General features: G+C 40.9%; 1 protein-coding gene across 3 annotated transcripts in view; it reads left to right on the forward strand.

The window, feature by feature from the left end:
* cadm3 (cell adhesion molecule 3) overlaps positions 1–12,452 on the forward strand; it is a 121,428-nt gene that overhangs the window by 59,311 nt on the left and 49,665 nt on the right. For all 3 annotated transcript variants that reach the window (XM_061731872.1, XM_061731873.1, XM_061731874.1), the window contains exon 4: positions 12,098–12,250. In XM_061731872.1, coding sequence (XP_061587856.1) covers positions 12,098–12,250 — 153 coding nt within the window. The remainder of the gene's footprint in view (positions 1–12,097; positions 12,251–12,452) is intronic.

The raw sequence follows: 12,452 nt of genomic DNA on the forward strand, positions 1-12,452 counted from the left end.
GTCAACAGTTGGATGTTTAGGGAGCTTTGTGTCCCGGGTTTGAGATGCCGGCCACACCTGCCGTCTGACCAAACAAGCTGCTCCAGAGGCAGCAGATCAAGGAATGCACACTGACCTTATATGTGATGTGCAGTCAGCACACCCCGTGTTACATCTCCTCGTCTCAGAGATTTGTCGGTAAAGTTTCTCGATGCAATCCTGAGACCTTAAACTTTCCACTTGTGGCCTACAACCACAGACATTCAGAGAGTTCATGTTGGAGTTTGAAAACTTAACAGTGATCTGTTGGCAAAAACAAATCATATATTCACAATTATGCTTTAAGTTGAGCTATGATGAGCAGTTTCATCTTAAACGGCTGTGGGTTGAGTTGTTGCACCATTGCTGTTTACTGAAAAAAGACAGACCGAATTCTGGCTCCACATTTTTCACATAATTGGCGGCTCCCACAGATTAGGGGTTAGGGGACAGATATTTTTGTTAATTGCAATTTGAACAACTCGATGTCACTGCACACTGGATGCTTAAAATGTATTAACACACTTTGTGATTGACCTTAACGTTTGTATATAAAACTCAAAGTACAGGAAAGATGGAGGCAGCTTCTGTGAAACTGACCATTTATTATTAAGTTGCAATGCTGAAGTGTAATATATTGGATTTGACTGATGCCGTCTTGTGCTTCGTACGATTTTAAATCCAGTCCAGTTAATATTTGGAAAGGAACGGTAAAACCTGACTAGAGAAAGTTGTGGAGCTTGACAAGACGAAGGAGGCTCTTCGAGGGTTAACATCTATATGATGAGGAATATTTTCAAAGGAACCATCAACATCCTGGTAACAAGGAGCAAATTCAGCTAATCACTGCATCATGATCTGCGGGGGGAAATGTGTAGTCTAAGAATTTTATGATTGAAGAGTAGGAATGGGCGATATTTTACCGTTCACGATATACCGTCAAAAAAATTCCCCACGGTAAGACTTTGTCATCTCACGGTAAAAACGATAAATTCCCATTGACGACGTTTTTGTGTAACAAACATGGCGGAAGGCGGATCTGAGAGCGAGGAGCTCGTTATTAAACGAGGCTCCAGCTCCATTATCTGGAACTGGTTTGGATTTAAAAAGAGAGACGAGGAGCAAACATCTATTATGTGCAGAGTCTGCAAAAAAACAGTGAGTGCAAAGAATGGCTTTTATGTATTTGTCCTGTTTCTTTATTTATCAGGTTGTATTTTTTTCTACTTTGTGATTTTATAAACTAAGAAAACTTGAAGGACAAAGGTACTTTTGCTGTTTGCACTGTTATCCCACTGTTTAAGCCATACAGTTTGAATAAATGTTGAATTTGTTCTTACATTTCAAACTTGTTTCATTTGAGTCATTACAGTTTTGCAGTACAGGTGTACTAATTTAATTGGTTTTTATTAATTCAATTTAATTGGTGTAGTTTAGTAGACTTTAGTTTTCTTTTAGAGCAGTGTTTTGGGGGTTCCAAAGACTGAATGTGGTGATAGATTTATAGTTAAAAAGGTGGAGGTGAATTGGTATTTTTTTTATCGTCATTTTTATCATTATCGGGATAAATGCCAGAAATGATCGTGATACATTTTTTAGTCCATACCGCCCATCCCTATTGAAGAGGACGATTTTAAATGAAAGTTTTCAAAGTTGATTTCAGCCTGGTCCATAGTGGCTGCGAGTGGTTTTTGTTTGTTTTTCCTTTGGCTTTAGTTTTAAGACTCTGTTATGCCTTCATTTTTCATATTGTCGGAGCTTTCAGCACTTCACATATGGCTGCTTCATCAGGATTCATCAGCATGCTCAGTTAACGATGCTTCAAAGCTAGTCACGAGCTTCTTCTAGCCGTAAGCCTGCCGTTTTGGTGGATAAATCTAACCAAACAGCACCAGAGAGTGAAACTGAATTAACTGGTGCCAGATGAGACTCTCAGTTGAAGTGAGTTTCAGCATTCAAGGTTAAATCAAGCAAAAAAAAAACCCAGCAGTCTCACAAATCTCCTATAAATGTCACTACAAAACTCCCAGCTTTGTCTTGCAGACGTTGTTGTATGTTAATAGGGCAGAGTTGACTCTTAGCATCAATTTATTTGAACTTTATCAAATATATAAATAAGAAAGTATGTTATTCAGTTCAATTTACTCACAGCTCCAGTGCCAGGGGGCACTTTGTTTGTGTCTCTGAGACACTGCAGGCTTTGACACAGCAGCATTATTTAACGCCCTGGGAAAGAAGCAGCCGGATGTTACTCAGTGAGTCACAAATGACTTGCACCTGTGTTAACAGTTTGATTTTTAAATGCAGAAATTGTATTTTTTACAGAGTCAGAAATGATGCTGCTCAAACTATATTGTTCCACAGTATCATGTTCTGGTTTCCAAACAATTAATTACCTACATTATTACTAAGGCGCCTTTTTTTCCCCCCGCCTGGTTAGCAGACGGATCTTATTATCACAATAGCCATGACATCAATGGATGTTGCAAAGTTGCAATGCAAAATAAACAATTTAGAAGCACAAAGCAGGACTGTAAAACATTTAAATGAGACTGGTTTGTAATGATGAGCGTAAGACTGCAACAGTTAGTGAATCCACCCAGAAAAACACAACATAGGAGAAACTTAAGATTAGAGAGCTTGGGTTTGTCTGAAATCAGCCCCTATTCACTATTTCAGGTTATCAGCTTTTGCAATGACTTTATTAATGATAAAACATTGGAAGTTTTGGCATTCAGGTTCCAATCTACCCCCCCATCAGGAAAGTGTGATCGGAGTCGACAGATAGAACTAACTTTGTGAAAACATGGCAAGTACCTGTATATGATAACCTCAGTGAACATTCAATGTTCAAATCAAAACGAAAGGGTTAAGAGTGGCAGTGAGTTCAGTGGACAAGAGACGTCAGAAGGAGGGATGAGAGTCCTTCCTGCTCCGTGAATAGACCTTTCAATAGATGGAATAATGGGAAAGAACTGTGCAAAGCGATTAGGGATGGGAATTGATTACATTACACCAATTACATTTTCGATTCTATTTAATTCGGTTCTTTATCGATTCCCATATCGATTCTCATTTGGGAAAAAAAGGACAACAATGAGGCAAATGGCGCTAATATGATAGGCAGTGTTTGTTAGTTAATTAGTTGCCTGCAGTATTATTAACCAAGGACATGCTAACGTTGCTGCTGCTGCTGCTGCTGGGTTGAGAATTACTGATGTTGGTCCGGAGCGGATCAAAAACGTGACATCCATTGATTGTTATTGCATGTTGTGTGCACAAACATTTTTGCATGTTGGTAATATTTTCTCCCTTTGACGAAATATCCACATGGCAAGTATTGAAAGTTGCCCTGTTGTCGTCATTTTTTACTGAAATGTAACCAGACTTTCGAGTGTTTGTATCACTTGGGCTACGCCAGGGGCAAAATGCGCAAATTTTGAAAACGATTCCATAGAATTGAAACACAGGGAACTGGTTCTCGATTCCCATCCCTAAAAGGGATGAAAGTGAACATAAAATGCTGCTCAAGATGACTGCCTGAACCGGCTCACAGAGTTCTTATACTCCCCAGTCACTGTGGGTAAAGATGAAGTAAACTCATCAGCAAAGTGGAGTTTTGGATATTACGAGCATTACTTTTGTCGTTATTGTTCAGTACATCCAGATGAGACATAATGATCACAAGTGACATAACTTTTCCTGTTGTATTCTGGAGTACGTTGAAAATACTTGTGAAACCTGTGATGGGTCAAGCAAACGGCAGGGACGCCACCAAAGGTTTCACCTGACCTGTATCGCTCATTATACGCTTAAAGAGAAAAGAAACGGCTTGAAAAATGTTTGAAACTGTTCCTTGTTCATGCAAATCTTGGATGTGCTCTAAATATCCGTCTCTCGAAATGTTGTTGCAGGAAATTCACACAACGGTAATTTCTCAGCTGTAGTCTTCTACCGAGTAACCCTCACATGCTCCCATCATCCGTTAATCCAATTTATATTCAAATGGAGGAATTCATTACATCCCTGCACCGCAGAAACAAAAGCTAAACAGCACATTGTGACCTATTGGCAAACTATTTACGTACCCACATCAGACTAAACAGCGCGAGGCATATGTGCAATTTTCAGGGCCCTCCAAATCAATGCGCCCCCGTAACTAGATATCATATCGCTTCTGAAAATCCATCACACCTGTGGGTGCAAGCAGTGTATATCAATAAAAATGAAAAAATAAAGAAGAGGGGGGAAAAAAGGGAAAGAGCCCGGGGTCTGAAAAGATTAGAAATGTGTGAGATGTAGGGGATGGGGGAAGACGAAGAAGAGCAGGAAAGGAGGGGAAGAAAGAAGAGATGAAGGAAAGGGAATTACGGAGACTGATAGTTGAGCACAAGGTCCATGGGGCATGGATAAGTGTGTGCATGTTGGAGTGTGTGTGTGTGTGTGTGTGTGAGAGTGTGATGGACTGGCTGGATGCCTCACACAGCCACACAAAGTGTGTAGCTCATGAAGACTAATGTTGTGACCTTGCTTAGTGATCAGGCATGAAGATAAAGTTGTGTTGGATGAAATAAGTGAAAATATACCAAGAGAATCCGGGGGATCAGTGTTTGTGTGTGTGTGTGTGTGTGTGTATGTATATGTGCATGTGAGTGAACAATCGACAGGTAAACAGACACAATAGAGAGACAGGGAGACTGAGAGAAAGATAAATGAAGAGACACACAGATACAGATATCCAGATAAACCAAATAAATCAGCTTTAAGAAAGGAAGCAGATTGTAGCCGTAACGCGCTCTCAAACTCCACACATAAGGGCTCTCTCTCTCTTTTCTTCATACCCTCATTTAAATCAAAATAAATGTTTTTATACACTGACTGTATCCTGTTCTGCACCTACCCATCCCACAGTATATGGCCTACCAAAGAGAAAAAGGTTGTCACAATCAAATATGCTGATGACTCAACCCACGCTGAAGGAGTTTATTATTTTAGATCTCGTGAAATGCTTTTTTTTTTTTTTTTTTACATTTTTGTTCCTCTCAGCCATAACTGTTGCTGTACTTGAGATCAGCCTGCAAGACCGCAAGATTTGGATCTTGGTTCTTCATACCTGCTTCAGGATGAATGGTGTCTTGGAGTCTTTGGCGAAATTCTTCAAATGGTGGCAACAAGTTCATATCATGTTGTTTATTCCCCCAGCGGAGCGTTCACATCGCTGCAGTGATGAGGGGGTTATGCTCAGCCCTTGACGGTGATGCCAGAAAAAAAAGACCACTCCTAAACCCGGCAACCACAAATTTAACCGGCCGAGGCTCTGGGAAGTCGTTTCTGACACCAGTTTATGGAATAAACAACTTACTTTGTTTCTCTGACAACGATATCTTGACAAAGTCTTTCCACTTTAACCCCCGTTTTATGAGAAACCAGTATTTCTCCTTTTCCCTGAATGTGTTTAAGCGCCAAACAGAGGACACTTGCCCCTATATTTTCATTGTACAAGCTGTCACAACTCAAAGTGACAGATGGAGTTCAAGGAGGTTGTTGGTGCATGAAACCAGCCAGGGTGAATTTCATCACTTTGTGTAAATGCTGCTGTTAGAAAAAGGGCGCTGGTTCCAGGTAGATTAAGGGACAATTTTAAGTAGAATGATTTTGGAGGGCTGCTGGTACATTTCCACAGCCGACAGACAATGCTCTGGGAGATGATTGGCCCTGCAGAGCCTCTGTGTGGGCTCTGCTGTCATCAATGGGGTGTTTTTTTTCTTTTCTTTGGAGGCTATGTCAGTCCTGCTGCCATCACAATATTTACACCATCACCAGCAGCATTTAGTGGCTGGCTGACCTGCTCTCACAAATGTGGCGGAACCTGCAGATAACTCGATTAGCAGATTGAGCTCACTCACACTCCTCTACATGGTTAATTCCAATGACACCCTCTATTTAAAGGAGCAAAGCAGTGCCCAAGTCTGCGTTGCCAACAATTTGTACAAATTCTGCTTCTGCTGCTGCTAAAATAATAAATAATAATAAAATAAAAAATATATATAATGAAAAAAAATCCACCACCACCGCAGCATCCACCGCCAGGTCAGAGCCAAGGCACCAAACAATATTCATTTGTCTTAATAATGATAGCAGTGAGAGTTGACTGGCTGAAATTGGTTTTATTTTCCTTTTTGTGATACAGATAGATAGGGTTTGGGGTGTTGTGGTGGTAGTTTACTGGGTTCTGACGATGGTGATTTTTACTCATATGATTGCCGACCTGAAAAAAACCTAACAATGATTCAAGTGCCTGGCAGCATGGTGACTTGGTGGTTAGTGCTGAGTGCTAATACTTCACAGTATCAAGGTTTCTCGTTTCAATTAGGCCTGTGTTGAAAAGATTGATTCTCCGATTTTAAATCGATTCTCATATTAATTCCTAAAAATCGATTCATATGTCTAAAGATCGATTTAAAAAAAATAAAAAATGTTTTTGTTTTTTTTCATCATTACATTACAACTTTTGGTACTTTTTTGTTTATGCCCAAAAAAGGAATATTTTGTTGGACACAACAATAACTGGTGCCATGTTTTTGTCTTTAAATATGTTTAAAGGTATGAAAACATTAAAGTTTTCAGTTATAATTGCATAAATTGTCTATATTTCTTTGCTTTATATACTGTCTTGGGGTTACATTTGCATAAATGTTAAAAACCAAATTCTCATAAATGGGGAAAAAATAAAACCGATTTCCTCCGTCTCTGTTTCCTCCCTGGATCATTTTGGTAATTCTGACCCACATGATGTTTCTGAAAGCAGTTCCATCAGCATTCTAGGAGCTGATTGGTCCTTACAGCATCATTAGCTGCCAATACTTGCTGTTGAATCTCAATATAATACTAGTATTAATATGTTGTATAACTAGACAGTCATATAATTCATGCAACAGCTGGAAAAACTGTTTTATTAACAGTAACCCAAATCAATATCAGATCGAATTGAATCGGATCGAATCAAATCTTGATAATCGATTCTGAATCTTAAGAATCGGAATCGAATCGATTCTTGATATTTGAATCGATCCCCAGCCCTAGTTTCAATGTGTGTGGAGTTTTCTTAATTAACCTATATTTAACATGGAAATACATTCTTGAATTCCCTGGCCAAGACTGGCAGCAGTTAAGAGCAATACTTGCAAAACAAATATAATAATAACAACAATCTGTACATAAAATGTGGACATAAGTGCCACAAAACACCAGACAACGTCATCAAAGAACATTAAGGTCTGAAATGACCACTTATTTCAGACCTTTGAAGGTTCCAATAGGTCATTAAGAAACATGGGTGACGGTAATCAGTCTTAACATCTTCAACCAGAAGTGGCTGCAAGTAGAAGATTCAAGTTTTGTTCAAAATGCCGTAATGAGACCAGATCCTTGAGGTTCAAGTGAGCTTGGAGCTGATTCCAAGTGCAGACAGCAACATATTTAGACGCATGTTTACCCATCTCCGGTTGGACTTTAGATACATTTAAAAGAATCGAGTCTTAGCAGTGAAGACTATAACACCCAGTGTGTTTCCCAAGAATGTAAGTCTGTAGGTTAGGATGGGAAAATATCAAGAAAAGCTTTGTAAATAAGTTTATGCCAATGTCTGGATCTAGAGGACAAAGCAGACCCCCCCGACCTGAGCACAAAGTACAGTAATGAGTTAAAGCTTTGAGATTAGTGATGAACCTCAGAGCTCCATGATCTCCTGGATCCAACGAATGTTAACATTGTGAGAATGCACGCAAGTGAATGACATCACCGTAGTCCAGAACAGACCTAAAGTATCAGAGACAAATTTTTCTTCAAAAGAAAGGCAAAACTTGATTCAAAAGAAAAAGCCCAATTATAACTTACGTTTTTTAGTCAGTTGTTCAACATGCAGGACAAACGAGAAAGCATCATCAGTTAAAATCCCCAAGTATCTACATTGTGACACCAGCTCAATTTCAGCACCCTGGACAGTAGTTTCATGGACTTTGATTTTGCCTTTGAAAAGACTGATTTTCTTACATTTTTTTGGCAGTTAAGACTTACAGTATTTCAACCCACACGATGTGTGTTGAACATCATTAGCTTCTGGAGCTGTCTAGGTGCCTGGCTAGGTGTAGACGTACACCAGGTACTCTGGTTACTCCAGGTACTCGGGCTTCCTCCCACAGTCTGAAGACATGTATGTCAGGTTCATTTTTGATTGTGTGTGTGTGTGTGTGGTTGTTTGGCTATATGCGGCCCTGCAGTGGACTGGTGACTTGTCCATGTGCATCACTGCCTTTTTAATAAAAAGAGCTGGGATCGGCTCCAGCATGCTCCCGTGACCTGGATGGATGGATTCCAGTGCTTTCCTCAAAAGCTCAGAGATTTTCATTTCAAAGTGCTTGAAAGCGTCGATAAACAAAAGGCAGATTTTTTTTCCCTCTTTCAGAACAATTGAAAACAGCGCAGGGTTGCACCTCCCGGCTTTTGTATCCTGCGTGGTGCCGAGAACCATTTCAGAGACCGGGGTCACGTGGGCACCCAGGTCATTCAGCATCCAGAAAGAGATCCTGATGTGCTGTTTAATTAGCCCGTCTTTCCAAATTACCATTGATTCTCATTGTTTATCTTGTATTTCTTTGTTTTCTCTCTTGTGTGGAGAGAATAATCAGTTCTGGTGTTGACGCTGAGCTTTTTCTTATTTTTTCATTTCTGTCAGGAGCAATTTTTTCAGTATGCCCTTAAACACTTGGATATCATCAGTATTATACAGGTCAACTTGAGCGGACAGCGTGGACTTAAGTTTTGCAGTTGCTGAATAAATAAAATCTTTAGATGGCTATTTGTTGAATCCAACGCAGTGAATGGAAGTTGAACGACTCCCTGATGTCCTCTAACGTGGCTAATGTGCAACTAATCTATACAAACATATGTGTGAGCTGGAAAACAGCCTTTAAATAGCTGATCGTTGTAGTGACACAGCGCAACTTTGACAAGACGAACAAGTTCATCGTATGTGACTGGTGTTGTTTTTGCAGATATGTGCTCTCTTGCTGTCTGGTTGTTACACGTTTACTTGTGGAAAGCAGCCGCAGCGTAATGGTGCCCGAGAACAAAGCCGAGAAGCCCTTATGAAGACAGAGAGAGACAGAGTGACATCTACTGTGGATAGACAGGCAGATGGGAGGCAGAGGGACCGGCGGCGAACACTGCAGAGGTCAATGTTATCACGGAAACGAGCCGTTATTTCCTGGCATTTCATCATCATCATCATCATCATCTTTCTCAGTCGCTTGTGCTTCTCTCCTGCTTTCATGACTGGGTTTCTCATTGATGACAGAGCCATTTATGTTCACCCCACCCCCCCACCACCACCGTCAGAACCACCACACATCCCTCGTGGTCTCTTCCTTATCCGTGCTATTTGTGTTTCCTCTGTTTCACTTTTGTGTTTTCCGTCACGCGCTTTCTCTCGTCTCTCATTCTCAATTTGCATCTCCTTTTAACTCTCGCTGTCTTCCTTTGCCTGTTCACGCTTACCTCCTTATTTTTTACTGCTTCACCTATTCTACAACACTCCTCCTCCTTGCTCTCTTCCTCTTACATCATTCTTTTTGCCTGCGCACCTCTACTCCTCCTCCCTTCCTCTTTCTTTCTAGTTTAGCTTTTGCTTTATCATGAGTTACATTCTGTGCATCATCTTTCTTACTTTCTTTCTCCACCTCCTCTTCTTCCTTTACTTCTCTTTGTTTATTTTATTTACTCCAGCCTCCGTCTTACCTGCTCTTCCTTCTCACTTTCCTTGCATCCATTTCTCAGCCTTTTCTTTTTCTTCCCCTTCCCCTCGTCCTTTCCTTCATATATTTTTTCAGCATTCTTCTTCTACTCTTACTTTGTATTTCTGCTTCCTCCAGTCTCCCCCTCCTCACTACTTTCCATATTTTCTTCTTTCTTCAGTCCTCTTTTATTATTTCCCTGCATTTCCCGCGCTGATTTCACATCTACCTCCTACCTCCTTTTGATTTTTTTCTTTTTAACCGTCTTCAATGGCCTTTCTTGTGGTCGTTACTCCGTCAGCCCCCTTATTTTGTTCTTGTATCTTCACATTTCTTCCTTATCTTATTTTTCTGTCTTCTTTAATTTCCTAATTCCCATCTCTACCCCTCATCTTTCCTTCCCTTCTTTCTTCTCCATCTTGTGTTCGTCCTTGCGCTTGACTTATACTTGGTCCGTTCTGTCTGTCTCCTCTTGTTTTTATTGGACTATGAGTGGTGTACCATTTAGATGATTTTTCTTCCAACTTCTGTATTTATTTATTTACTTCTTTGTGGAAACTGATGATGATGCATCGCTCCTTTGCTCGTTTGACCTGTGGGGTCCCTCAGGGGTCAATTCTATGTTTTTTTTCTTTTCCATGTGCTCCTTTATGCCACCTACTCCCTAAGTTTGGTTGTGCGTGATCTCAAATGTACCTCAGTTCAGTCTCAGCAAGCCAATACTGTGCACAATTGCCTTGCTAAGCTTAGAAGCTGTATTTTCCTTGGTATAATCACAGTGAGACTGAAAATTGGGTCTCCGGTATCATCCTGGAAACCTTTGACTCCTGAGCAAATAATGCAAAATAACTTGTCTTTGTCATTTTTTGCCATTTGGTTCAGTGCTGCTGTTTCCACCAGAGCAACATGGCAAGACATTCGGCCTCAATTTTTTCAGAAAGTGGCACTGAGATTTCACCCTGACTGTATTATTTAGTTTCCTCTGTACAGTTGGTCCAAACGTGCTCATCACTGTAGTGGCTCTCAGGCCACTATGCCGGCTCCTAATGATGCCGTCCTGTTTTACCTGAAAGGGGGCCGTGCATGTGCCCCCCCCCCCCCCGGGTTGGGTCGCTAACTCAACCACGGTCACCAGTCAGATTTGCGTCGGTGTGAACTGTTTCATTATGTTGATTTTATTTTATTCAATTCAGCTTGCAGTGAAAGCCAGGGCTCCACTGAAAAAAAAGCAGAATTTTACAGCAATCGATAAAAAAACATACAATTACATACAATTTTAAAACATACAATTTCAAAGTTAAAAATATTTAATTTAAGGGAAACCATGCAATGTTCATTAGCAGTCAAGCTGTGTCTTTGGCATCTAAATAGTGTCATTAAACAGTCTAACTGCAGTATGCAGGACTGAGTTTTCCAGCTGGTCTTGGCCTTGGGTTCAGCTTGTGCTGGTTCCTCAATGTCTTGGCAGTACAGCTGCCTCGTGTCGGAGGTAGCAGGTCTTGCAAAGGGTGTTGCTCATCATGCATGTCCCTGACCAGCTTCACTGCAGCTTCCTCCCTCCGGGTCTGGAGTGATGATAAGGGTTGTGAGATGTTACCAGCTCTTCTTCTGATGATCTTGTTTTTCTTATAATTAGGGCCTGAGCACTTACAGTGCGAAGGCCCTATATTGTATCTGTAGGATTTTTTTTTCTCGTTTTTATTTTTCCAACGAAATGAGGGCCCCAAAAGTCACCAAATTTTGCACGCAAGCCAGGCCTGGCGAAAAATTTGATATTTAATGGTTTGCATTAATGGGCGTGGCCTAATGGCTCAACAGCGCCCCCTAGAAAACTTCATGCCTCAAGCCCCACAATACGGTTTGATGTACATGCAAAAAAATCGGTAAACACCTGTATCATGTCGCAACTTAAAGAAAAGTCTCTTGGCGCCATGACCGAAACTGAACAGGAATACACAATAATACATACATAAAGTGTCGTGGGTGGTGTCATCAGACTTAGTTTTGAGTCCTTGAACATAATTGGTGAAAATTGCACGTGCGAGGCCCCGTTCATCGCTGCTTGCAGCTTTAACTTCTACTTGTTTTTCTTGGATTTGATAGCTTTGTTTGGAAGGTGCTAATGGAAATGTACTTACTGCTCCTATATTTGGAATTTAAAAAAACATGAGCGTGAATACATGCCGCCAACGAAACTGTTGCCTTGTAGCGCTTGAATGTCTTTAAACGATTAATTAAAAACCACACACATCTAACTCTTCATGTCCTGTTTCTTCCTCCCTCCTCAGCGCTGAGAGATAACCGCATCCAGCTGCACCGCTCCACACCAACAGAACTCTCCATCAACATCACTGACGTGGAGCTGTCCGACGAGGGCGAGTACACCTGCTCCATCTTCACCATGCCCGTCCGCACTGCTCGCGCCACCGTCACCGTGCTAGGTGGGTCACACAAGCGCACCAACATACAGACACTGTGCATATTGAAAGGAAAAAAAAACAAACAATAACTTTTGTGGTGATGTTTTCGGAAAATGAACATTTCTGCAGGCCGACAATAAACCTCGGCCTCTGTGAAATTGGGTTTTTATATGAACTCAACCTCAAAATAAAATGGTCTGTCTCCACGTGTGCTAAAGCTGGC

The sequence above is a fragment of the Cololabis saira genome, chromosome 10, assembly GCF_033807715.1.
Source record: "Cololabis saira isolate AMF1-May2022 chromosome 10, fColSai1.1, whole genome shotgun sequence".
Taxonomy (NCBI): domain Eukaryota; kingdom Metazoa; phylum Chordata; class Actinopteri; order Beloniformes; family Belonidae; genus Cololabis; species Cololabis saira.